Source organism: Eptesicus fuscus, chromosome 6 (genome assembly GCF_027574615.1).
Source record: "Eptesicus fuscus isolate TK198812 chromosome 6, DD_ASM_mEF_20220401, whole genome shotgun sequence".
Lineage (NCBI taxonomy): Eukaryota > Metazoa > Chordata > Mammalia > Chiroptera > Vespertilionidae > Eptesicus > Eptesicus fuscus.
The window spans coordinates 16,656,074-16,682,807 of NC_072478.1; the positions used below are offsets into that span (position 1 = coordinate 16,656,074).

Genomic DNA, 26,734 nt, shown 5'->3' on the forward strand with positions numbered 1-26,734 from the left:
CCACCTTTTCACCTGGTAAAGACACTCACCTACCCTTCAAAACTGTTGTCCCAATCCTCAGGGACCTTCCAGAACTCCCCTGAAGGTGGGGCTGAAATCCCAGGGTGAAGGATGTGGCTACAAGCCAAAATGAAGGAATCTTGAGACCAGATACCAAAAACCAAAACAAGTTACATTTATTGATGGGTGCTCACCCCTTACTGTCCAGGGGAAGGGAGGTCCAGAGGAGTCCCCCAGGACAAAGTAGAAATGAGTGAGGGTGGGGGGTGGAGCCCATACAGAAAAGAGCATCTCTGAGGTCCTTGCGTTTTTGTTTTGTTTTTAATAAAATGAGTCCTTCATGCGGGGCCTCCAAGCCTTGACCAGGAGTCCAGCTGCCAGAGGTGTGACCTCAGACCCTCCCCCTGCAGACCACCCAAGCCCTTGGCCCTGGGCAGGGGCTCTGGGCAGAGGAGGAGGCCAGCACTGGGCAAGGGGCTGCTGCCCCATCACACGCTCATGGTCATCCCAGGCGAGTACTGCGGAGAGACGAGGGGTGGCGCGCAGAGGGGGAGGGGGGCTCAGCTCCCGCCTAGGCTGGGACCCGCCCCCCAGGGAGAAGGGAGAAATGGACTGGGTGGGGCATAGGTGGAGAGGGGTAAGGAGCAGGAATCCAAGTTAGGGAGGTGAGGCCACCCTGGGGCGTGGGTCACGGGGTGGGGGCAGGGTAGGCATGTGAGAGCAGGGCAGGACGGGAAGGGGATAGGGAAGGGACAGGATGCCGCGGCCGCCCCCCCACCTGGCCCGCCGCGGTCACGGTCTTGCTCTGGCCCCCCGGCCGCCCCGCCGGGGCCTGCCCGCCAGGCCCCTCCGGCCCGACGCCGCTGCAGGGGGGGAGTCGACGCAGTCGCTTACACTTTCGCTCGGGAATGGGTGCAGGAAAGTCCCGGTGGCCGCCATCTCGCCGTCATCCCGCGGGGTGCCGGGGGCAGTGCTCAGGCCGGCCACGGCGCCAGGGGAGCTCTGGGGGCAGCCGCAGTCAGCGCAAGACTCCAGTCCTAACCCCACCGCCGCCGCCAGGTGCCCTGCGCGGCCGCCCACACCCCGGGTAGGCCTGAGCGTGGCCCCTCACCTTCGGCAGCCCGTCCATGTCGCCCGAGCCTGTGGACGACAGACACAAGGGGACACGGCTCAGGCTGGGCCGGGGTCCACCGACCTTTCCCTGAACTCCACCTCCCCGCCCCTCCCCCACCGCGGCTACACCCAACCCCTCTGCTCAGCCCACTGGGGGTCTGGAAGGAGGGCCTGAAGGGGTATCAGTGCTGGTGGCCAGGTGTCCCCACGGTTCAGTTACTGGACCCTCACCCAGTGCAGCCCAAGTCACTGAGTCGCCCGGGAAAGCTCAGGGCGCCACCCGATGCCCCTACGAGGAACGCAGGTGGAGGAGTGGGGGGAGGGGCACTCAGTGAGAGCCTGAAGCTAGCAAGGCGGCCTGTGGGGGCGGTTCCCAGGCCGCTTACTCACCCAGAGATCCGTTCACGTGGTGAGGTTCCAGCGTGCTCATGGCTGCCATAGGGCCCTCCGGGCCCGGGCCCAGCGGGAACTGTGGCAGAGGGGTGGTGTGGGACTCTGGCCACCTGCCACCAGAGCAGCCTCCACCCCACGACTCCGCACTTACGTTAGCCCTGCCGGCGCCTGGCCCCATGGGGTTCATGATGGTGTACATGTTCTCGCTGGAGTTGGTGGAGTCTGGGGAAGATGGTGCATGAGGGCCTGGGTGAGAGGCCTCCCCCGAGCACACCCTTCCCCTCGCCACCCAGGCCCTCGTACCTCCAGGGCTGGGCATGATGGGTGTTCCAGGGGGCCCACCACCTCCTGGAGGTCCCTGCACACAGAGGCAGACGGAACATTAGAAAGGCCCCTACTGCCACCCTCTGAGTTACCCAGTGTGGGCCCCATGGCCCCATGGCCCCACTCACCGTGTAGCTGCCAGGGGAGGAGGCAGAATAGGGGATCTGGGGAGAGAGGCAGCTGTGAGCAGTCCGCCCACTGTTCCCCCACACCCTAACCCTACCCCCTGCCCCGCTCCCCGACTCACCGAGTTGCCACTGGGGCTGGCCCACGGGCCACGCACTCCGGGGCCCCTATTAGAGACGGCAGATGGAACCTCGAGCTGGACGAGCAGGACTCCTCCCCCGCCCCCCACCCCGCACCGGGGGCCCCCTAAACAGCAGATGTTGACTAAGTGCTAACCACTTGAAAACCCCAACCCATCACTCACTGGCCTTCGGGCCTCAGTTTTCCCACCCAACAGTGGAATAAAAGTACCCCAGGCTGCTGTGCTAATCCAGCCCAAGAAGCTGGGTGGTGGCCCCCATGGGCATACTCCAGGGGTCCCTAGGGCCTTACATGTTCATTGTGGGCAGGCCTGGGCCAGCGAGGGAGTTGGGTGGGGGCCGCATGCCACTTCCATAGCTCTGTGAGGGGGAAAGGGCCCTGAGTACAGGCCACAGGGGAGAGCCCCTGAAGCCCCCCGGGTCCACCCCTTACCTGGGGCCCAACGCTGGCCATGCCCCGTGGAGGAGTCACCCTCTGCATCGGGCCCATACTCGGATGCCCTGGGGTGGGAGCAAAGGGAGGTGGCTCAGACTGGGACCACTCCTCAGGGTGGACACACACCTGGGGGAGGGGAGGGGAGGGTACAGCAAGGCAGCAGGGATGGAGCATGAAAGCTGGGGTCCTGATGGTGAACACCAGCTGGTGCTTCTCTACTCACCCTGAACACGCGGGGAGGGGTCCATGGCACCAGGGAGAGAGCCAGGTAGGCCCACAGGAGGCTGCAAAAGGGGCATGGCAGCAATGAGTGTGGGTGCCCTCACCCCACCCAGCTCCTGCCACTCCCCCTCCTCCAGTCCGTCTTCCCTCTCTCACCTGACTTGGCATCCGTAGGGTGGGCCGGGGGCCCCCTGAGAACCTCGGTGACATGAAGGGCTGGAAGAAGTGGGCCAGGGGTCAGCACCTCCCCCTACCCACTCACCCGCCCCCCCAAAAGCTACCTGGTTCCTGCTGTGCCCAGGCCCAGAGCCTGACTTACCCCATCTCCAGGCCTAGCCAACTAACCGCAGTGGCTAGCTCCCGGTGTGTGTGAGCACGGAGGAGCGGGATGTGCATGGGCAAAGGGACAGGGGTGTCACGAGTCCTTACCTGAATGTGAGGCCCCATCATGGGGGTGTTGGGATTGTGGGGGGGCAGCTGGGAGCCCAGGGGGCCCTAGGAGGACAGAACCAGGTGGGTTGGGAAGAGCTAAGTCACCCGGAGCTCTACTGTTTCCTGAGGCCCTGCTAAGTCTGGGCAAGGGAGGGGAAGTGGAGAAGCCATGGAGGCAGGAGGGTGGGCCATTCACCTATCTGCAGGACTGAGGATGTCCCCTACAGGAGGGGTCACCGGAGGGACCTGTGGCTCAGAGAGCCATGCTCTGTGGGCCCGGGCACTCTAGTGTGCAGAGACCCCATCCTTCCTGCCCTGCGGCTCACACCCTGCAGCCCCTCCTTCGCTAGCCCCACCAAGGCCCGTGTGTGCGTCCCCACTGCACCCTTCCCAACCAGCTGCAGCCTGCCTGCCCCAGGGTTTCTCCCCAAGTGGGACCCACACCCATCAGCCCTGTGCCTGTCATTCTCTGACACACATGCACCCAGAGTCAGGGGGACAAGGGCCCCAGCCCTGGCTGTACCTGGAAGAAGCCAGGTGCCATGGGGCCTGCTGCCATTGCATCGTTGGGGGCTATGCCCCCCATCACAGGGCTGGGGGCAGCTGCAGCGCTCTGCAGGGTGGGGGAGACATGAGGTTTGGTCAGGCCGGTTCTGCCCCAGTGTTCCTTCAGCAAGAGCCAATCCCACAGAACAGGGCACCCAAGCCATCTGACCCTCTGTCCACGCATGGGAGGATGGCTGGGATCCTAGGAGGCCGAACAGCTGCCCCTGTTCCCACCCCAGTTTAGCACCCTCACAAGTCCACAGACTGATTTGCTGCGTGGCTCTGCCTCCTTGCTGCACCTGAAAACCTGGAGGTGGTCAGGGCCAAGCCCGGCTGAGCCCATGTAGCTCATGAAGGAGGACCGGGATCCAGCGATTCCCAACCCTGAGCCCAAGCCTGAGGAATGCGGAGGTCTGAAAACGTCAACCATCCAGGACTGGCGTGCACTCAGTGTCCAGCACAGGCCGATTCTTTCCATCTGAATGCAACCTCCACTTGGTAGGGGCACCATCCCCTACCTTCCCAGGCCCTTCCCAACACGCCTGGTGTCCTCCTGGCTGGCAAGGCAGCTGAGCTGGACCCCCAGCTCTACCCAACACACTCCAAATAAACAGACAAAAAGCCAGTCAACAGCTTCAAGATGAAACTCCCTCCCCAGGGTTCCTCCTCAGAGCAGCTGTGCAGACCACTCCTCCTGCCTCCCCCCGCCCCGCCCCCGCGAAGAACTGGACTCTCTGGGTACAGTTTCCAGGCCCCCAACCTCTCTTCAGATGGAGGAGGGGAGAAGGCCAGGTGCTAGAGGGCCATTATCTTGTGGGCCAAGGGCAGAAATGCAAGGGGCAGGCTGACCAGTCACTTCCCCTGGTCAGGCTTCTCAGCTTTTTGGGACCCAGAGAGCAGGGGGAGGGGGGATGGAAAGCTAGTCTACAGGGCAGAGGGGACACATCAAAGGATAGGGAAGGGCACTGAGTAGAGAGCACTTTTCTGGGGATCTCTCCACTCCTGTCTGTCTGCATCATCCCCCCTCCCCCAAGCCCCAGGAAGAAGGGGATGATAGTCTTGTCTTCATCACTGCTGTTCCTGAGGCTGGCACAAGCCAACACCAGGGGTTCTCAGGAATTTGTGGAACTGCAGCCATTTGGGCTCAGAAGAATTAAGCACTAACCCAGCCGCACACTTCCTGCCCCACAAGGAGTGGGGCAGAGGCTCCTGAAGACGTGCCCCTCCCTAAACGAGTCTGCAGCCTGCTCCTTCTCGAAGGTCTGCGCACTGGTCAGAACCTCCCCGGACCTACAGTGGCTAAGAGCATTCCAGGCCCAGCACAGCTCATTCCTCTGAAAGCCCAAGCAACCCTGAGGGGGGCGGGGGGGGGGAGACAAAGCTCTCAGCCCCTGGGTCCCCCTGCCTCTACCTCACTCCCGCACAAACTCACAGCCCATTAGCCTGTAGCAACTACTCTGGCAGGCACCTGCTTCAGTGGCCGTGGGGGGACACAGTCTGTGCTCTGGGTCTGTCCACCCACACTGCCCACCCATTAGGCACACCAGGCGCCAGAGCATTTCTTGGTCAGGGAGGAGAGGGCGGTGGCGGGGAAGGCTGCAAGCAGAACTCAGGACCACGAGGGGGAAGGTATGGTGTACCCCTCACCCCTGTGGCTCCCCAACTCTAGGCCCTGAAGGGTTAATACACAGCCTCCTTGGATCCCCCGCATCCATCTTTCACCCAAAAGCACCCAGCCAGCATTGCCACCACGACTAGCTAAGTGTGCTGGCGTTAACTGGAGATGCTCAAATGGCCTGGTGAGAGGGAGGAGTGTGGGTGTGTGTGGGGGGGAGGGTCAAAGGCCGCCTAGGAGGGCAGGCAAGATGTCTCCAACTAGAGTGGGAGCTGCAGGGACCCATCACCCTCTGCACCCCCACTGCTGTGCCTACACAGGTTCCCCCAGGCGCCCTGCTGCCATGGTAACTGGTGCGCACAGGGAAGCACACTCACACCCATGTGGAACCCTAGAGTCTCATCCTCCCAGGAGGCACCAGAAGTCATCAGACTCAGGTGGGGGCCAGGGCCGTGAGGGGAATGGCCCAGGGACAACGGAGAGGCACAAGGAGGGACACAGCTGCAGACACCGAGCCCCAGGTCTGGCAGAACTGGGACACAGGCACGACAAATGCAGAGGGATTTGATGGGGGCGAACAGCAGGGACCCCGGCTTCCATGCATGCACATGCAGTGTACGTGGGGCCACTTCAGGGACATGTGAACCCCTACCCCTCTTGCACTCTGGCCCTGCAGAGCCCTGGGTTGAGGTGTCATTGCAAAGAGAGCGGTGGGGGCAGCTAGACCCTGGGAGGCCTGAGGGGAAGAGGTGAGGGCACCAGCTGGGTGCATAGGGAGGAGGGGGGAGAAAGGGGGAAATAACCTGGAGCTGGATCTCCCCCAGAAGCTGGCTGAGTCACTGCCTAGCCCTTGGGCCCACAGCCTAGGGCCCCCCAAGATCTCCCTGGTCTGCCCTTGACCTCTCCGAGGGGCCTGGGGGAAGAGGATAAAGGCAGAGGGCTGCCATCGGCACCCCCTGACAAGATGCCACCCATCCCCTCAGGTCACTCCCCCCCCAGGCTCTCTACTAGTAAATAGGCCTCTGGTGCTGCCCCTCCCCCCATCAATCAAGAGGGAAACTGAGGCCAAAGCGGTGAGTTAGCAGCCCCAGTCATAGAACAAGGTCAGGAAGTGTCTTGGTGCCGTCAGCTAGACCCCGGAAACCCTGGCTAGGCTCCTACCTCAGGAGGTTCAGAAAGGCTGGGGTGGCCGGGGACAGGTGGTGGTGGAGGCAGGAGCTACAGTCTGTCTAGCCTGGACCAGGGACTCAAGTGAAGAGGACAGGGAGGGGCTGGCCTCAGGAAGGTGTGGGGCCTCCAGTGCAGTGGAATGAGCCTCCCTGTGAGTGACCTGAGCCCAGTGGAGGACACAGGAACCCAGGCTCTCAGCCCTCCTAAGCAGACCCACAGCCACACACCCCTCCCACCCCGCCCCAGGCCCCAGGCCTGCCACCTTGCCCACGCCGGGTCCCTGGGGCGGGACTCACGTAGTCCTGGAAGGCCTTGGCCTCACTTGAGTGCTCACATGCCTCTCTGCGGTCAGGTGCTGCACAGTACAAGTCCCAGAACACGCTGTGGGCGGAGGGGGATGATGGTTTTCCCACTTGCCCCCCCCCCCCCCCCCCGCTCACCCCCCTCCACTGCCTGCCCACGCCAGCCCCACACGCACCACCACCAGGAATGCAGGAAACCTGGGGGCTCCCCCAGCGTGATGTTCTTCTCCCATCGGATCTGCACAGGAGAAGGAAGGCAGGTGAGGAGCCGCTGCCCAGTCGGCTAGACCCGCCAACCCGCCTCGGGCAGGGACCACGGGCCAGGGACCAGCGGTCAGAGCAAGGTGCTGGGAGGGGACAACTGGGCACAAGGGCAGGGGAGCGGAAAGCAGATCCTCAGACGGGCAGACAGATGCCCCTATGCCAGCCGCCGAGCCTGACCCACCCCAGCCCTCGGTTCCCAGGGCCTTCAGCGAGGCCATCTGGCACCACCACGGGAGCCCTGACAGAAGCCGGGAGGAGAGGACCCTGGGGTAGCGGGGGAAGGCAGGGCCAGCTTACCTCAGACAGAAAGGTCTGTGCTGACTTCTGGGCACCAATGTGCAGCAGGTACTCATACACATACAGCGCCAACCTGCAGGCAGGGTGGAAGTGGCTCAGGCTCTCAGGAGGCCCGGGGTCTGGTCAGCCTCACACCCCGCCCTCAGGGTTCCTGGAGGGGCTCTCAGACCAGGCACCTGCCTTCAGTTGGGCAGGTGGAGACCAGGGGCAGGGGGCCCCCATTGAGTCCTCATTGCAACCACCCCCAGCCTCACATTAGTCCCCCAAATACGCCATCGCCTCCACTCCTCACAGGAGATGGCCTCCTCCCTAGTTTCTCAGCCTGGCCAACTCCTACACATCCATCAATACCCAGACTGTAGGCCCCTCCTCTAGGCAACACTGCCCACAGCCCCAACCCCCCATTTCCAGGCCGAGTTCTGGTCAGTTCAATACCCTCTTGTGGACCAAGTCCTAGCCCATCCTACTGATGCCAAGACCCCAGAGCAGCCTTGGCCCCGGGGGGTCTTCCGCCTGCAGAAAGGGCTCCTGGGTGCCTCTCCTGACTGTGCACTACAGGGGCTCTCTCCGCAGGCACCCTGAGCCATGCACGCAGCACCAGCACCTCCCTCACTCCCAGCCTTGCCTGCTGAGGAAGCAAGGGCCCCGCTTTCCTCCCTGAGGCCTTCCTCCTCCAGGTGTCCCTGGGCCCCATCCTCTTCCTGGAGATCACTGCCTGCCAACTCTCTGCACCAGCCCCCCGGGAAGTCTGGGGCACTGTGGGTGGGTGAGAGGAGATGGGGCCAGCAGTTCCACTCGGCTGCCAAACACCCACAGTGCTTGGTATGCCCCCTGCACAAACTCAGCAGCTGCCCACCCCAAGAGCATGGGCCACTTGCCAACCAGCAGCGCCCTCTGCGGGCCACACAGAAAGCCGGCAGGCCTCCCAGGTCTCTCCATCCTCTGCCTCCACCTCCTCGTCCCCTCCCATCTGTCTTCTACACCCGCTGGCAGAGGGACAAGATCCAGCCCCCTAGCTATTCCCAAACCATCCACTCCACTAACATGGCCCCTCTGGGAGCCCCAGGATCCTCCTACTGCCCAGCGAGGACTCAGGTGGGCTGGGGGAGGGGTTCTGGATCCAAGACCGTAGACTCCCCAAGGGCAGGCTGGAGGCTATGCCTCTGACTTAACTGGCCACTCATCCCTGGCTGATAGCCCTATCTGAAAATAAGCTTGTTTTGACTCATCCTCCTGCTCTCTGACCCTTCCCTGCCAGGCTCTTCATTCCTCACATCCCAGCCCCACCCACCCCCACCTTCGCACCCATCAGACGCCCCTGCCAGCTCCAGCCCTCTGTCCTGCCCCCAGTACCTGCCCCATAGGTCTGCCTTACACTGGATCCTCTTCCTTCCTTCCTCCATCCGTCCATTCTTTCTTTCATTCATTCATTCAACAAACATTTGATCCCTGCCCCCCTGGAGGCTACCTGCTTGTGAGGAGGAACAGTGTAGCAACAACACAAGAAAGCAAGTGATATGGTCAGATGGAAGGCAGTGTGTACTAAGGACGGACAAGGGGGGATGTAGCGGTTCTCTGAACCTGGCCACAGTCCGCACCACATCACCACACCCCTCTTGGCAGTGCCTCCAGCCCAGGACCCCACCGATTCCGAAGTTGCACCCTCCAGCAATCTCCAGCGTCTGCTCCTCTCCAGCCCAATCGCCTTCCCAGCCCCATGGACTCCAAGCTCACCTGTCCAACTCCCTCCTGTGACACCTCCCCTTCCAGACGCTTCCTGAGCCTTTTCAAGTGGCCTGCATCCCCAGGCCCACACCCATTGGCGAAAGAATGGATGTGGAAAGCCCAGATCTGCTCACTGTCCCCCCCTCTGGGCGAAGAGAGCAGCTGAGGGTTCCAGCAGGCCCCTGCCCACTTTGGGGTCAGTGCAGGGAGCAGTGAAGACTGGGGGAATGAGACACCAGAGACAGGTAGCAAGATGGAGTTGGGGGTTCAGGGTGGGAGGAGGGCATGGGCTAGCCACACACCCCAGGAGCAGAAGGCCTTTAAAGAAGTGGCCCTTAGTCCCACCACATCGGCCAAGGGCTCCAGGCGCCAGCCCACCAGGTCCCTCTCCGCTCCCCCTGGCCCTGGACTGTCCAGTGGTGGCATCTGACCCAGGACACAGGTCTAGGAGCCGCTCCTGTCTGCTCTCCTCCCCATCAGCCCAGGCCTCTCCTGTCCTCTCTCTAGGCCACCGGTCGCCAACCTTTTGGACCTCACGGACCACCAGTGCTCTCGGCGACCTCCCTCCTGCTTTGACACCTTCACACAACTACACACAGGGTGCTCCAGCCTGGCCCTCCTGAACCTGGGTCCACTATCCACCTGGCATCTAAAGGCACAACCTTGCCCTAGCCGATTTGGCTCAGTGGCTAGAGCACTGGCCTGTGGACTGAAGGATCCCAGGTTCGATTCCGGGTCAGGGCACATGCCTGAGTTGTGGGCTTGATTCCCAGTGTGGGGCGTGCAGGAGGCAGCCAATCAATGATTCCCTCTCATCATTGATGTTTCTCTCTCTCTCCCTTCCTCTCTGAAATCAATAAAAATATATATTTAAAAAAAATAATAATAAAGGCCCAACCTCAACTGGCCCCCACCACAGTTTCCCCCCACCCCTGCCTCCCACCTCCACCTGTGTGGTCCAACCTGGGTGGTTCGGCCTTGACTCACAGAGGTGTGGTGCATACTGTCCCGAGATCGAGATGGCTGCACTTATTACATTTGGGTAAAATCTTAAGGAGAAAGCTCTCTCCTGCCATCTCTAACACACGCCTGGTCCAGGCCACTGTCTCTCTTACCTGAATTTTGACAGGACCCCTCCAATGGCTACTCTCTCCCAGGCCCTAGAGCAGGCGTCCTCAAACTACGGCCCGCGGGCCACGTGCGCGTGTTTTTGCCGTTTTGTTTTTTTACTTCAAAATAAGATATGTGCAGTGTGCATAGGAATTTGTTCATAGTTTTTTTTTTAAACTATAGTCCGGCCCTCCAACGGTCTGAGGGACAGTGAACTGGCCCCTGTTTAAAAAGTTTGAGGACCCCTGCTCTAGAGTCTACACACACCGCACCGCCCCCTCCAGCATTCCTCACTAGACCCTCCGGTGCCCCAAACACACACACTGGCCACCCTCTCTCTATGCCCGGGCCTTTGCACAGGCTACTCCCCTGCCTGGGGCACTTCCACCTGGAGACCTGCATGGCTCCAATGCCACCTGTCAGAGGCTGCCCTGTTACACCTAACCTCCGCCCTGCCCAATTCCTCCCTGTCATCTTATTTCTCTGCACTTGACACATTTTTTAAAAATATATTTTATTGATTTATTTTTTATTTTTTACAGAGAGGAAGGGAGAGGGATAGAGAGTTAGAAACATCGATGAGAGAGAAACATCGATCAGCTGCCTCCTGCACACCCCCTACTGGGGATGTGCCTGCAACCAAGGTACATACATGCCTTTGACCGGAATCGAACCTAGGACCCTTCAGTCCACAGGCCGACGCTCTATCCACTGAGCCAAACCGGTCAGGGGCTCTTGACACATTTTTTGCTGATTGCCTGAAGCCCCCACTGAAATGTAGCTGGGAGGGCAGGGACTTGGTCTCTTTCCCTCCCTGCTAAGCTCACAAGAGGTGGACTAACTGAGATGGTCGGTGAGCACTGTTTTGATGTTAAGCGTATGGGGTTTTACCCCAAGAGCAGAGAGCAGCCAAGGAAGGTTCTCGGTTTTGCTCAATTCTCTTAGTGTTGGCACTTGAAGTTTTACCAGGATAAAGTCTCAGGAAGGAATTCTGAGCTGTTTTCTTGTTTTTGGTGAAAAGTTCTGAAGCCGGGACATTTGGCCAGGTTGTTTCAGGACCTCTAGGGAGGACTTCCGCCCTCTGACCATCCAGGTTCTGAGCTCGGTTACCAGGAAGGGCAGGGCTCTAGAGCCAAATCCCGGCTAAACAAATGACCTGTAGAAAAAAAGAGCCCACTGGTATGGCTCAATGATTGAGCAAGGAGGTCACGATTTGATTCCAGGTCAGGGCACCTGCCCGGGTGCAGGCTGGATCCCCAGGAGGCAGCCCATCGATGATTCTCTCTCATCATCTCTCTCTCTCTCTCTCTCTCTCTCTCTCTCTCTCTCTCTCTCTCTCTCTCCCTTTTCCTTCCTCTCTCTGAAATCAATAATAAAAAACATATTGAAAGGATAAAAGAGCCCACCCAATGGAACCCACCCAGGGAGCAGAGGGTGTCTCCATAGAGGCCCTCCCTAGAGAAGGAACAGTGACACGGAGGATAGGGGGTGCCTGGCCCTGGAGTGCTCACAGGCAGAAGCGCACATGGGCTGTGCAGGGAAGTGGTGACAGAGTGATTTGTTAAAGCCTTGTGAACTAAAATGCAGCACTACCACCATCATTACCAGGAATTACCATAATTATCAGGAATTAGGGTAACAAGTGCTCCCTGCTCAGTGCCCTCCTCCCCCACTTGAAGCCCATGGATGCACACGCTGCTGGGGGCAGTGAGAGACCAGCTACTCACAGCCTTGTGTCACCCCCTCTCCCCCCGCATCTAATCGACCAGCCAGTTCTCACTGATGCCCCCAAAGGGACTCTCCAGCCCACACATTCCCTCCCTCCTCTCTGCCACCCTCAAGGCCAGGCCCTCAGCTATCTCTTGCCCCCTCATCAGCCTCTGGGGGCCTCTGCTGCCTACAGCTTCTCTCCCACCCAGTGGCCAGTGACAACCCTCCCCCTTACAAATCCCATCCCCACCTCCCGCTCCTCCCAGTCTCTTCCCAGAAGCCTCCTCTTCTCAAGCCCTTTCGCAGAGGCTTCCCTGTGTCCACTGCCTCTGCTCAGCCTCCAGGACTCAGCTCAGGAGTTTCTTCCTCAAGAATCTCTTACCTGTGCCCTCACCAACAAGGATGCCCACACATGGTTACACCTGGAAGCCGGGACAGACACACGGGCGACTCTCTCACACGCTGGGCTACAAACTCTCCGTGGCTATGTGCCACCTCAAAACCAATCCCAGGAGGAAAACACAAGATGCTCAGTAACACCAACCACGGTTGTCGTTCATGGACCCATTCTAAAACCACCTGGCAGGGCAAACGGGCTCGAGGAGACACACACACACGGCAGACCTTTAGACGTCTCCCCCAGTTCACAAAGACGGAGCCTCTGGGGCAGAAGCGGAGCAATGCAAAGGGGACAGAGGGGCCTCCAACTTACCCCTGTCACCTTCATCCCGAAGTTAGAAAGACCCAAGCCCTGGCCTGTGTGGCTCTGTCTGAGCGTTGTCACTGGTTCGATTTCCGCTCAGAGCACATACCCAGGTTGCAGGCTTGATCCCCAGTGGGGGTGTGCAGGAGGCAGCCAATGGATGTTTCTCTCTTTCCCTCTCCCTTCCTCTCTCTCTAAAGTAAAAAAATAATAATAATTAAAAAGCAATAATAAAAAGACCCAAAGCCAACTACAAATGCAAATACTAGTTCATTCCAGGTGGCAGCCATCCATGGGCCTCACCACAGGCTTGAAGTGTGTACTATTTACAGAACAGGCTGTGCCTTCATACAAGTAGCCCACGAGGACCCCAGCCTCCCTCCCACCCTCCAGGCCACCCCATCACTGTACTTTTAGACTTTGCTGTGCATCCCTGAGGGCAGGGACCCACAGTCAGCGAACCCATCAGGCAGAGTCTGTTTCCGAGGCCGTCTGACCCAGCTCCCACGTTGAGATAGGGATCAGAAGGAAGGAGAGGAAAGCGTAGTCCAGGAGAGCCAGGGACCTGAGCAGCAACTCCTTCACTCCATTTCACAGAGGAGGAAACCGAGGCTGAGACAGGAAGTGGCTTAGTTGGTGGCTTCCTATGCAGGGTCCTCTACCCAGTCCTTGTGATAACCCTGCAAGGCCAGCAGGCCGCATTCCAAAAGCAGCCCGTCTACCTCTCCAGTGCTCGCCCTGAGCTTGGCAGGTCACTTCCTCTCCAGGCCCTGGCGTCCCCTCTGGTGAAACAGGGGATGGAACCATGTGGTGTGTCCCAAACTTTCTGTCACAGCAGGACCCCATCTCCAAACCAACATTCCTCCAGGACCCTCTACCAGAAACAGATGAGCACAGGATGGCTCTGGCCAAAAAGGGGGCTGGAGAAGAGGGGACATGGCATCCCTAGCCTCCACAGGAGATGTTTCCGCAGATTCCCCCATCTCTGAGACCCTCTGTTGGGCAGGCTAAGGAGGGGATGATGGGGGAAGGGACCAGGATTGAGATAACCCCCTCCGTCTCCAGCCCTGGCCAAGCGTCAAGGCCAGGTTCAAAGAATCAAATCTCTGCTGGGATTGAAACCCAACTCCCAACCCTACTACCTTCAGCTCAAATCTCTGATTCTCTCCCTTCTTTGCTCCCCACGGCCACACATAAGCTGCCATCATCAGCTCTTACCCAGATCATTGTGCCCACCTCCCCCAGATCCCCGGGCCTCTACTCCTGACCCCCTATAAAGCCACCCTCCACACGGGAGCTGGAGTGCACTTTCACACACACAGGCACCTCTGGCCTACAGAGCCCTCAGACTGCTCTTCCCCCACCCAGGGCACCCGCCCAGCTCTTTGCCAGGCCTCATCCCAGGGCCTTTGCACTTGCTGTGCCCTCAGCCGCCTACTCTTCCTCCAGATCTCTGCACAGGACCTCATACATGACTATCACCCACTTTCCTCCTTTGCTTTCTTCATGGAGTATCTTGAGATCATCCCTCTACTTGGCCTCCCATTTATAGGCCCAGGTAACTTGACACCTGCCTCTCTGCTAGGATGTGGGATTCTTCAGGGCTGGGCCTGCCTTCCCAACTACCACACTCTACCCACACCCCAAAACCAGGGTAAGAAGATGACCAGGGACACACCAGGACCCCCAGGGATGGGGTGGCCATGCCAGACATGCCCTGCTCCCAACCTGGGCAGGAGCCAGATGCCAGTTTCAAATAGTCTTTGTGCTTAAAGGTGCTTGAAAACGGAACCCAACCTCAAAACTGTGCCGATGGGCAAGGAAGGCCTGAAAGGGCAGTTATCTGCCTCGCATCTTCTGGTTAGAAGAGTCTCTTCTCCAAAAGGACCCCAAAGTTGGGCAGAGAAGGGACTTGTCCTGGTGGAGGGGAGGGGCGGTCCCATTGTTAGCTCAGGCAGAAGAGCAGGACAAGAGAGGGGTGCAGCAAGCCCACACCCAGGGCTCCTCTGCCCAGACATACAAGCCCTCACTCCTGGCCTGGCCCTCAAGGAGCGGCATCATGGGACCTCTCCAGAATGACCCAGCCTCCTCTCTGTTCTGGCGGCCTGTTTCCCATCAAGGCCACTCTAGGTGGCTGCATTTCTTAGGATCCTGCGACGAGGCCATTGGCTATCGGCCACGGGAAGCCTTCCCTCCTGCAGGCACCTTTCCCTGGCACTTGAACAAAACTGCCAGCCACGGGGTGCCCTTGCTGTGGGAAGGTCGCAGCTCCAAGCACCTTTCAAGTTCTCCCCCAAACTGAGAGATGGCGCTGATAATACTTTTGCATTTCTCTGGAAAGGAAACGGAGCCTCGGCGAGGGGAGCACCCAAAGCCACAGAGATGGTAAGCGGCAATGCCAGCTTCAGGCTGCTGCCATGCCCCAGGCGGAGGTCCCGGTTTTGAGGGCCCCCAGCCCCAACCCGCAGGGTCTGGGAGTTAGGTACTGTCCTCCTACCAGCCCAAGAGCACCTAGGATCCAGGATCCAACGCCACACCCAAATAAGAGGAGGGCCTTCTGGGCTCCAACACCCGGGGGCTCCGCTGCAGGGCTGAGCCGTGTGGCCTCTCAGGGGTCCCCCTCAGCTGCCAGAGGGCAGGTGGCCTCTCTCAAACTCTCCAAGACGCGCGAGGGTCCAGAGAGGCCAGCCAACCGGTCCTGGAAACTCCCCTGGAGAATGCGGGAAGCAGCAGGGATCACGATCCCGCGCGCACGCGCGTCCGCAGCCTCCCTCACTCAAGGTTCTGCCGTCGGGGAGTTCTCGCGACCCTCAAGTCCCGCTCGGATCTCGCAAGCCCCTCAAAAATCACGCCCTCGGGTCTCGCGCGTCCCCGCCAATCTCCCAGCCCTTCAAGCCGCTAGGGTGTCTCGCGCCCCTCGAGTGTAGCGCGGCGCCCCCAGCCCCGTAAACTCACACCCCTTCAACTCTCAGGACCTCTCGGGCCCCGCACGCCCTCTCAAACCTTACCACTTTATGCGCCCCCGACGCCCCCTGAGTCTCGCGTGCCCCCTCAAATCTTGCGCCCCTCGGGTCTCGCGCTCCCTCGCAAGTCTCGCGGCCCCTTAAACGCACTTGGGTCCCTCACGTCCGGCAGCCCGCGCCCACGTGCCCCTCGCAGCGCGCGCCGGCGTTGGGGCCCACGGAATCCGCGGGGCCGCCGAGCTCCGCCCCCGGTCCCCGACTCACTTCTCCCGGGCCTGACTGTCGGAGGGCACGGCCGAGCTCTTGCCCCCTTTGGCGTACATAATGCTCCGAGCCGCCGCCGCCGCCGGGGCCCACACCTGTCAGGCGGCGCGGCTGGCCGCGCTCGTCGTCGCCATAGCTACCCCGCGCCCCGCGCCTCACCGCCCCGCGCCCTGCGCAGGCACCGCGGGCATCATCCGCGCGGGGGAGCTCCACACGGCGGCGGCGGCGGCGGCGGCGGCGGCGGCGGCAGCAGCAGCAGCAGCACCAGCTTCAGCCGCGGGTTTATTTTCTTCCTCTCTTCCCACAGCGCGGGCTGTTCCGGGAAGCGCGCGCCCCCTCCTCCCGCCGCGCGCGCCCCCGCCCGCCGCCTCCCTGCCGCCCGCGGGCGCCGCTCTTAAAGGGGCGATGGCGGGCGCGCGGGTGGGTCCCGCTGCAGGAACCGCGGGCCGGCGCGCACGCGCAGGGCTCGTGTGTGTGTGTGTGTGTGTGTGTGTGTGTGTGTGTGTGTGTGTGTGTGTACGCGCGCAAGGCGAGTGTGTGTGTGTGTGTGTACACGCGCAAGGCGAGTGTGTGTGTGTGTGTGTGTGTGTGTGTGGTGGCCCGATAACATCTCGGGACACACAGTGGGACACAGCTGATTAAGGTTATGCACACACACGCCTCAGATAGGACCAGCCACCCAATTTACACACCCGGGAACACAGCCACAGTTGCAGATACAATCTCAGACCCAGGACACATGCAAATCCCAACAGACACCGGAACAACTACTGCTTTGGGCAGTCACACCGAGTGCATCATCCCGCAGGGCTCCCCACACTCAGCTCACCCAGGAACATGCTGTTACACACAGAGGTGTTACACAACAGCGAGACACATCCCACTGCTCACATGGGCACAGCCACGCCACAGCTGCTAACAGCTGGGGAAAGAGCCGTGGCAGCCATTCGCAGTCATCCGGGAGCGCTCCGCCGCAGCTTCCTGAGGGCTTTGTGCTTGGACCTGCGGGTTCACCAAGCCTGTGGACACCACAGCCGCACACACCACACAACACGAAGACATACCACATAGACTAGACGCTCCTGGGCACACAGGCCAAACTGTAGGGGCCATCGTGCACTGCTTCACAGTCACACTGTTAACAGTAGGTGCTGGGTGGCTGTGGACTGGGTCACCTCGCTGGCTAGGCCTCTTAGTGTTGCCAACTGTAGTAAATGAGGCTCGAACCACCTTTAATTGTCCCTCTGCAGGAATCAAGGGTGCAGACAGTGGGTGCCCCGTTCCCTCTCCTGGGCCCTTCTGTCCCCCGGGGGCATGCAGAGGAGATAGGGGCAGACACTGAGACCAGGACACCCTAGGGCAGGAGTGCCTGGGCCCAGTGGAGGCCTGGGTGCCAGGGTACCTGTGGGCTGTGTTAGCAGATGTGTGGGGGGCAGGGTGGGGAGGGGGCTGGGGGGGAGGGGCGAAGTGGTCCACTTGTGTGACTCCAGGTCTGGATGTTTCTATGACTATTTGCCATGGGGGTGTGTGTTGTTGTTGTTTTGCTATGCAACAACCGCGAATGTGTGTGTGCATGTTCCTGTGTGAGCGCACGTGTGCATCGTTGCGCCTGGGGAGTTGGCAGGCATCCAGTGAACGGGCCGGGCCGGGCCTCTGCGGCCGTGTTGTGTGTCTGCGGCGGTGGTGTGGGGCCGAGTGACGCAGCGTCAGTGGGTGGATTGGGTGGATTGGGACCTGTGTTGTGTGCTTGTGCACGCAAGTTTCCTGTGTCGTATATTTGTCTTGATGGGGACGCCCCCTCCCGCTGCCTGTGGAACCCCCATTATGCCTCCCTCTTTGAGGCCGCCCCCCCAGTACAGGATTCCCCTGCCACCACTCAGGCCTGCAGGCGGGCGGGAAGTGGGGAGCCGCTGGGGTTCCAGACAGGCGAAGAGGAAGGGAGGGGCCAGGCCGGCCCCAGTCCCGCCTCCATCCCGAGGGGCCCCGGTCAGGGGGACGGGGGGGGGGGGGGGGGGACGCCGGCCCTACCCATTTCCTGTCCAGCTGGCCGTCCCCTCCCCCAGCTTCCTCTCCCGTGGGCCTCCCGGGCCCTGCCGGCCCGGAGGAGGGGCCCCAGCTACGGGCTAATGGGGGTGCGGCCAACATTCTTCGGTCTTGCCTGGAGATGGGGACTCTCCAGCGCCCGGCGGGGGACAGGACAACCTCTTCCTAATGCCCACGCCCACCGCCCATCTCCAGCGCCTGCTCCCAACGAGCGCACAGAAAGGGTGTCGCCCACCCGAGTCACACCGCGTGTTGTGACAGCTGAGACTCCCAGGCCCCGCAAACGCTGCTCCCGACACCCCCAGGCGCCCCTCCTCCTGTTCATCTCCCAGTGCTCCGTGGCTCCCCGGGATTCTGTGTGCCCTGGGCGGGTCCCTCGTCCTTTCCGACCCTTGGTTCCCTGAGTCGGCACAACGTTTATTGAGCGCCTGCTGTGTCCCCGGCTCTGGGGACTCAGTGGGAACACGTTGTTACTGCTCGGGGAGCAGAGGGTGGGAAGGGGAAGGAGGAGGAGGAGAAGCTGAGAGTCGGTGGGACCATTTCACGGAGGGCCCCAGGCTGGGCAGGGGGCGGGGGTCTCCGGCGGAGGGGGACAGGACGACGGCGGGGTCAGCCCGGCTCTGGAGGAGGGAGAGAGGCGGAGGCGCCCGCTGCCCTGCGAGCTGCGAGGGGGAGGCGGGCGGGCGGGAGCGACGAAGCGCGGTTCTCATGGCAACGGGACGGCTCTCCAAACACAACCTCGGCGCCGGCGGAAAAGTCCTAGAACAGCGGGCGTCGGGCCCCCACGCGGCGTCTGGGAGGCTGAGCTGCGCGCACATCCAACCAGGGCGCACGCACTGCAAGAGCAGAAGCTACAGAGAGAGCCCCCCACCCACCCATGCGAGGGTGGGCACGGGAAAAACGTTTTTTATTAAGGGTAGAAGTGGATTTGAAAGATCTGGAAGCAGAATGTTCACACTGCAGTCACAGCAAGTGCAAATGGCCTGAGGTGGGCACGGAGTTCGGGCCTTGGAGGCAGGCGAGGCGGGCTGTGTGCTTAGCTGGAGCAGGGGAGAGAGGAGGGGAATGAGGGCAGAGGAGCCCACGGGTTGGGGTTTGTTCTAAAAGAAACAGGAAGCTGTGGAGCACCTACGGGCCAGGTTTTAAGAAGCCACTTGAGGCTGAGCGGTACGGGAAGGTTCGAAGGAAGCAGGGAGGTTGCCCCGGGAAGAGGCCTAGAGGAGCAGGGTCGTAAGCAAGGAGGTGAAGGGTCAAGACTGGATCCCAGGGGGTGGGTGGGAGGGGCAATGGGGGAATAAGGACACAATGATAATACCTTAACCAACAAAGGGGAAACAAACAAGACTGGATCCCAGACCTGCGACCCCTTCGCAGTCTAGGGCCCACCCCTGGGTGGCTGAGTGCGAGGACTGCAGCCCTGAGCTGGGTCTCTGTCTTTAGGGACCACCATGACCCACGGTGGGGGGGCCGGGGGTCGGGGGGGGGGGTGGGTGGGTCGGGGCAATGCCTGGGGAGGGGGCGAAGCAGGTTCTGCTTGTGAGGTATGGGGGGTGCCTGGAGGAGGGGCCTTCCCTCCCCTCATTCACTTCCTTCCAGCCCTTCCATTCTCAGACCCTTCCAGGGCCCACCTCCGAGGCTTTGCACTGGCTGCTCCTGCCCCTGGAACTCTCCCTGGCTCCAGGCCTGGCCTCGTCTGGCTCCTCCTTTGGCCTTTGGTCCCAGCAGTTCCTCCTTCTCTCCCCTCTTCCCCCTCTCCTGCCCCCTTCCCCCTCCTCCCCTTCCCTGGCCATATCCTCCATATCACCGGTTCTACACTAGCCTGTATGGGACTTGTCTCTGTTGATAAAATAATGCGTCCAGTAGTCTGTTTGCAGCTCTGCCTCTCTCTCTGGATGGGCCCTCCCTGCGGGTGTCTGGCTGTGAATATGCTGCAAAAGTAGTAGGGAAGGCTGATTTGGGGTTTTCCTGATAATGGTTTTTTCTCTCCACAGGAGATGGGAGCAGCCCCCTTCTCATTGAAGTGGGAGGCTCTGGAAGGGGCCAGGATCCGGGCTGGCGGCCCTCCTCAGCCCTGCGATGGAGGGGCCCCAGCTGGGAGCAGGGTCTGCACCAGGAGGCATTTCCTCTCAGAGCTGTAATTATGGGTAATTTTCTAACTGCAACACGAAAATTAAAACCCAAACAGCAGGAAGGAAGAAGCCACAGCAGCTGGTGAATATGGGTGGTGGGTGAGGGTGCTGAGGCTTTGGGTAGGGGTTCCAGCCTCGACAGAGTGGGAGGAGGGCCCCCAGCCCAGGGGTGCTGGTGGAGGCGAGGAGGGGCACAGGCGAAGGGATGTCCAGACAGCATAGACTTCTTGGGAAACCAGCAACTGCTTGGAGTCTCAGGTTACTGAAATGGGGATTACACCCCAAGACTGGTCACCGAGAGGCAGAAGTCCCCAGTGGAGGATCTGGGCCTGGGTTTGAACCCTGGCTGTGCCCTGTTCTGCCGTGTGGACTTGAGCAGGAGCTGACTGAACCTCAGCCCAGCCAGTCCACTGCCCTGCTTCCAGCACCTTCTGTGATTCCCACTGCCCACAAATTTAGGTACCAGCCCCCTGCCTTGCACTTGAACTCTAGAGTCAACCCAATCATTAGGAACCTGTGCACCCAGCACCTCATGAGAGAGGCAGCGTTTCTCTTCCCCATGTTACAGATGGGGAAACTGAGGCTCGGAGAGGCACCCAGGGTGTCATGTAGGCAACCCAGAGGCAGCACTCCACCCACTGAAGTGCCCCCAGCTCCCTGCCTAGGTCTGGGACACTCACTCTGGGATATTGGAGGCATTTTTGTGAGAACCTCAGGCCTGGGGGTGGGGGAAGGAAGGGAGAAATGGCGGTGGGGGAGTCTGTAGCAGCTGCTGACAAAGTTCTGCAGATAAAATAGGCTCAGAGCAGGGAAGCAACTTGCCCCAAGATGCATAGCAGAGAGTGGAGGTACCAGGTCCCACTTTGGGGTGTGGTGGCAGTGCCCCCCCTCACCTTCTCTCTCCAGAGCCCAGGCCTCTCTTGTGGAGGGAAACATTTCCATGGCACCCTAAGGTTGCATTCTCACTCTGTGTGGTACACGGGGACACATTTTTTCTGCCCCTTCTAAGAGTGGGGAGTAGATGCTCGCTAAGCACCAGAAACTAGGCATTTTTTGTGTGTGATCCTGTTGCATGCACCCAGCTCATTCCCACCCCAGGGCCTTTGCACAGGCTGTTTTCCCTGCCTGGGACACCCTTCCCCTCCCCCTGGCTGGCTTCTCCTCGTTCAGGCCTCAGTTCCGGAGATGTCTCCTCAGAGAGACCCTTCGATGTCCTGGGTCACATTGCCCTGTTGGATTTTCCTGAAATTTTTTGTTTTTGCACGTTGATTGCTCATGTCCCCAGTAATTCATGAGTTTCATGAGCAGAGAATTTTTTTTTTTTTAGCCTTGTCGAAACAAGGCCACCAAAAATTTTGGTTGCCTCCCCCCAAAAAAAATTGGGAGAGAGAGAGATTGAGCAGAGAATTTTAATGTTTTGTTTCATGCTGTGTCCCTAGCCCTGAGAACAAGGCTTGGCACACAGTAGGTAGGCACTCAATAAATACCCATTGCTGAACTAAAAATTACAAATGCCTCCTCTGTGCTGAGGTCTGAGGCCTCCAGTGTCCTCAGAGATCTCAGCCTAAGGGCCACACAGATTGTCACAACCCGCTTGTGGCCTTGTGGCTGAGGTGGGGTGGGGGTGGGGTCAGAAGGGGGAGGAACCAATTTTCCACCTCTGCCAAGGCCACCGCGCCTGCAATCCCTAGCTTGACCACACGAGGGCAGCAGAGACTCGCAGGTCCAATTCCTGAGGGTCCCTGGCGCCCCTTCGGAGCAGCTCTTGAGATCCCGAGTTTCAGGCTTGGAATCCAGTAGGTTTCTCTGATTTGACCTATGCCTCCAAGTGGGCTTCCAACTAACGTTTACATATTTAGGAGTTGAATAATTTCATAGCAGAAAAACATTTTAAAAATCACCCAGTTCTCCCCCCTCCAAAAAAACCCCCTTATTCTCATTTTGAGCTCTTTCCTCCAATCTTTTTGTTGTGTTTTTCCTTTTTTGTCCTATATTTTTTCTCAAGAGACCTTCCTTGACTAACCCTCAAAACTGTCAACAGCCCCGTCTAGTTGTCAGAATACCCCACAGTCAGGTGTGTTTTTTTTTTCTCAACAGCGCTATTTTCTTTATTTTTTTTTTTAAAATTGATTTCAGAGAGGAAGGGAGAGGGAGAGAGATAGGAGCATCCATGATGAGAGAGAATCATTGATCAGCTGCCTCCTGCACGCCCTGCACTGGGGATCTAGCCTGCAACCGCAACCTGAGCATATGCCCTGACCAGGAATCGAATCGTGACCTCCTGGTTCATAGGTCTACACTCAACCACTGAGCTGCCCTGGCCGGTGCAATAGCACTTTTCCAACCTCCTTTGAATTTGCCAGTTTATAGTTTCATCATCTCCCTCCCTGGAATGTCAGCTCCCCAAGGGCAGGAGTCTTGCTGCATGCATCCAATAGGCGCTCAGTTAACATTTGTGAAACGAACAAAACTTGCCATAAATAAAATGAATAAAACCTAGCAAAGAAGGCTAAATGCCCTTATTAGTCCCCACCCCCAGGCAGTCGCTACCATTGTACATCCACAAGTGCCATGTGTGTTATGCAATGGCTCTGCACACCTTCCAGGTAGACACAGACAAATGCAGCTTGTTTCTTTCTTTTTTTTTTTTTAATTTCTTTATTGATTAAGGTGTCACATATTTGTCCTCATCCCCCCATTCCCATCCCACACCCCTCCCCATGGATGCCCCAACCCCCTGTTGAACTTAACCATTGGTTAGGCCCATATGCATGCACACAAGTCCTTTGGTTGATCTCTCCTCTCTCCCCCCTCCCCCCACCCTCCCCTATCCTCCCTCTGAGGCCCGATAGTCTGATCGATGCCTCCTTGTTTCTGGTTCTGTTCTTGTTCATCAGTCTATGTTGTTCATCATTTCCCCTAGATGAGTGAGATCATGTGTCACTAGAGATATAAGAACTGAATGTGAGACGAGCAATAATAGTTATGCTGACAGGCAAATGAATCAGTCTGTAGTGAGTTTCTTTCTGGACCAACAGTTCTTTTGAGACCCAATTTCAATGTCCACCAGTTCCTTATGTGTACATGTCAGCACTGACCCCTCAGCTCTGGATGGTGGACAAATGGTGGTAACGGAGGTCCGACTCCCTCTGGATTGGTCTCGGCCGGACCCAGGGGCACGGCTTCACCCGGACTCAGGGGCACGTGGCCTCACCCAGACCCAGGGGGCGCGTGGCCTCACCCGGATCCAGGGGCACACGGCCTCACCCGGACCCAGGATCCAGCTTCACCCAGACCCAGGGGCGCGTGGCCTCACCCGGGCCTGGGACCCAGCCTCACCCGGATCCAGGGACACATGGCCTCACCCGGATGCGGGGGCGCGTGGCCTCTCCCAGACCCAGGGGCGCGTGAGAGAGGCCTCACCCGGACCCGGGACCCAGGCAGCTTGTTTCTGAGTTTCTAATGGTCAACACACGGATTCAGGCTGCCCCTCAGCAACTCTAGGGCCCTGGGCAAGCTACTCAAACACACCGTGCCTCAGTTTCCCCCGCTGTAAAATGGGGGGCAATGATAGTTCCAATTTCAAGGGACTAGTGTGAAGATTACACAACTTAATACCAATTAAGTAGCCAGTGCCTGGATGCTGCTGCTTATAATTAAGTATAATAATTATATATTACTAGTGGCCTGGTGCACGAAATTCGTGCATGGGGGAGGAGGGGTGTCCCTCAGCCCAGCCTGCACCCTCTCCAATCTGGGACCCCTCGGGGGATGTCTGGCTCCTAACTACTTACCTGCATGCCTGCCTGATCGCCCCTAACCGCCTCTGCCTGCCTGCCTGATTGCCTCTAACCGCCTCTGCCTGCCGGCCTGATCGCCCCCTAACTGCTCTCCCCTGCCAGCCTGATCTCACCCCTAACTGCTTGCTCCCCCGCCGGCCTGATGGCCCCTAACTGCCTCTGCCTTGGGCCCCGCCACCATAGCTTTGTCTGGAAGGAGGTCGGACGTCCAGAAGATGTCCAGTCGACCTGGTCTAATTAGCACATTGCCCTTTTATTAGTATAGATAATAAACCCTTATAAATATTTGATTATATATTTCCATGTTAATACTTATATATTTATACATAGTAAACAAAATGTTTTAAAAATCTAACTGCTGTATAGCATTCCTTTTTTAAATCATGATATAAATGATGATGGTTAATTTTTTAATTCCCTTACCCCCCCTCCCTCCCCTTTGACAACCGTCAAGTTGTTCTCTATATCTATAGTTCCGTTTCTGGTTGTTTTTTTTTGTTAATCCTCACCTGAGGACATTTTTTCCACTTTTTTTTTAGAGAGAATGGAAGGGAGGGGAGAGACAGAGAGAAAAACATCTATATGAGAGAGACACACATTGATTGGTTGCCTCTTACACGCACCCTGACCAAGCCCGGGGATCGAGCCTGCAACTGAGGTACGGTGTCCTTGATCGGAATCAAACCCGTGACCCTTCAGTCCAAGGCTGATGCTATAACCACTGAGCAAAACCGGCTAGGGCTGTTTCTGTTCTGTTTATTAATTTATTTTGTGTTTTTTTTAGATTCCACATATAAGCCCTGGCTAGGTAGCTCAGTTGGTTAGAGCACCATCTGATATGCCAAGGTTGCGGGTTTAATCCCTGATCAGGGTACCAAAAGAAAAAAAATTGTACATATTAAGGCGTACAACTTGATGTTTGATACACAGTGTGAGATAATCCTTACACTCAACGTAATGCCCATATCCACCTCTGGATTCCACGTGTACGTGAGATCGTGCGGTATTCCTTTGTAGCACCTCACCTGTCTTCATTCGGGATCCCCAAGGAGCAGGCCCTATGACCAGAACTCAGGAGCATCATTATTTGGGAGGTCACTCCAGGAAGCCCAGGTCGCAGTGAGGAGAGACGGCGTCCTGCAGAAGATGTCGGGGAGTGGGCTCCCCGGAGGCTGGGTTTCCAGGGCGCCCCCAGGGAAGACGGAGATGCTCTACTGAAAGGACTGGGAGCTTGGGCGTTTGTAATCAACTTCCTTCCGTCTGTTTCAGGGCTGCTCCCAGGAGAGCCCAGTGGGCCAGCAGCTCGGCCTCCCGTGGCCCGAGCAGGGAAACGCCATCTGGCAGGTGGCCTGCACTTTTCGACCACAGTCACCTCAATGCCTCATTTTGTTTGCCCACACTCCCCCTCCCAAAGGTATTCAGTGGCTTCTCAAAATTTACTGTAACCAACAAGGCCGTGTGACCTCAAGTAAGGTCTTTCCTCATCGTTGGAAATCAAGGTTTACCTCCTGAATTGGATGTGTGTGTTCATGGACTGTCATTGTAGCCCCTGGGACACTCGGCTGGTGTATTGGTCACTGTGTCCCCAGCTCCAGGCTGGTGCTCACATCCATGTCTGCCTCCCAGCCTTTCACAGCTGCCCTACCCAGTGGTCAGGACTGTCCTCATTTTAAGAGAAGAAAGCCAGCTGAGGCACAGGGAGGTTAAGGTACTGGCCCAAGATCACACAGCAATCAAGTGGTCAAGTATACTTCAGCCATGTCTGCTGAACGAATGCATAGAGGTCTGGGGTCACCCACGTTGCAGGTAAACCTGTAGGCTCCACTGCCCTGGTCCAGCCCTTGGCCTCACACCCGGCTTCTATCCTGACGTGCTGGCTCCAGAGCCACGAGAAGGCCTGAAGATCCCCCGCCCCCTAATTAGCCTCTGCTGCTGCTGTGTCAGGCTGCCCCCTCCCCTCCCCTCCCCTGGGGGGGACTGGATTCCAAGAGAGGGGTGGGGTTTCAAAGGAGAGGATGGAGACGGCAGGAAGCCAGGAAGGAGGCTGGGCCAGGAAGTCTAGGGGCTCCTAGGGGCAGGGCCCAGTCCAAGGCCTCACCCAGCGAGGGTGGGTGAGGGCATCAGAGAGTGTTGGGCTAATGTAGCTGAACTGAGGGCACTCCCTGTGTGTCTCTCTCTGAGTGTGTCTGGGGTCTCTGAGGGTCTCTGGAGCTCTCTGTGCTGATGGGATGGGCCGGCCCTTCCTGGAACTCAGGCCCAGGATCTGCTCAGTGTGTGCCAGGTGGGCAGGAAGGGGAGTATGAAGATGTGCCCTCCAGAAGCTTCCAGCTCCCCTCAGCCAGGGTGGGGGCCAGCGGAGCCAGAGTTTCCTCCCTTCCACAGTCCTGGGCACGGCCCGCTGGGACGACAGCAGGAGACCTAGACCCCAGGCCTATTAAACGTATGACATGCTCCAGACCCCAGGACCCCCCAAATGCAAGGAATTTCCAGACACCCAAGCCGCAGGACCTAAGCCTCCCGAACTCCAGGACACCCAGATGTCAGACCCCAAACCCCTAGTTCCCCCAGACCTACTATCCCAGGCCCCAGGCCTGCCTGCCCCCTCCCCCACAGCCCGGGTGTCTGGTGCTTCCTCTTTTGCTCATTTCCTCTTATTCTAAGAGGCCTCCGCGTTGGACACTACCAACTCCTTCCAGGATGTGGGGTATGGGAGATGGCTCGCCTGTACCTGGGCCCGGGGGGACCCCCTGTCCCTCTTGTCCTGAAAACCTGAGTGTCTTGTGTGTACTTGCTGGCTAATTTTAATGTTTTGATTGAATGTGCAAACTGTGATTCACATTCCTATGAAATGATAGGATCCTAAAATAAAAAATATTAAAATGTACCTGGTGAGGTTCTCCCTCCCAT

The 26,734-nt window shown here is 58.8% G+C and overlaps 1 protein-coding gene and 1 long non-coding RNA gene across 8 annotated transcripts; one reads left to right on the plus strand and one right to left on the minus strand.

Moving 5' to 3' along the window:
• Window positions 1-151: 151 nt before the first annotated feature.
• On the minus strand, window positions 152-16,290 carry SSBP4 (single stranded DNA binding protein 4). 7 transcript variants are annotated; one of them, XM_008156392.3, is made up of 18 exons: window positions 15,856-16,281; window positions 7,381-7,453; window positions 6,996-7,057; window positions 6,814-6,898; window positions 3,710-3,799; window positions 3,184-3,249; window positions 2,911-2,970; window positions 2,756-2,816; window positions 2,530-2,597; window positions 2,389-2,456; window positions 2,078-2,123; window positions 1,959-1,994; window positions 1,810-1,864; window positions 1,658-1,728; window positions 1,504-1,582; window positions 1,112-1,140; window positions 895-1,002; window positions 152-518 (listed from the first exon to the last, which is right to left on the minus strand). In XM_008156392.3, the coding sequence occupies exons 1-18, from the start codon at window positions 15,912-15,914 to the stop codon at window positions 489-491; spliced, it is 1,146 nt and encodes a 381-aa protein (XP_008154614.1). In that variant the 5' UTR covers window positions 15,915-16,281; the 3' UTR covers window positions 152-488. The 7 variants fall into 7 exon arrangements, with proteins under 7 accessions (XP_008154614.1, XP_008154616.1, XP_008154618.1 ...); XM_008156394.2 differs by lacking the exon at window positions 3,184-3,249 and having other exon boundaries at window positions 15,856-16,280; XM_028132465.2 differs by lacking the exon at window positions 152-518 and having other exon boundaries at window positions 526-1,002; window positions 15,856-16,287.
• Window positions 16,291-18,730: 2,440 nt separating this feature from the next.
• LOC114228021 (uncharacterized) lies at window positions 18,731-25,271 on the plus strand. Its single transcript, XR_008556221.1, has 3 exons — window positions 18,731-18,886; window positions 19,890-20,042; window positions 24,845-25,271. It is a non-coding gene; the product is annotated as an uncharacterized LOC114228021 (long non-coding RNA).
• Window positions 25,272-26,734: the final 1,463 nt, after the last annotated feature.

What these genes read in the sequence shown, in the direction of transcription:
- SSBP4 (XM_028132465.2), bottom strand. Translation starts at nt 15,914, where the DNA reads ATGTACGCCAAAGGGGGCAAGAGCTCGGCCGTGCCCTCCGACAGTCAG. An exon ending in CCAAGGCCTTCCAGGACTAC is followed by an intron (nt 3,800 to 6,813) that starts GTGAGTCCCGCC and finishes CCCACCCTGCAG; the next exon opens with AGCGCTGCAGCTGCCCCCAG. An exon ending in CCTCCCCTGGCAGCTACACG is followed by an intron (nt 1,865 to 1,958) that starts GTGAGTGGGGCC and finishes CTCTGTGTGCAG; the next exon opens with GGACCTCCAGGAGGTGGTGG.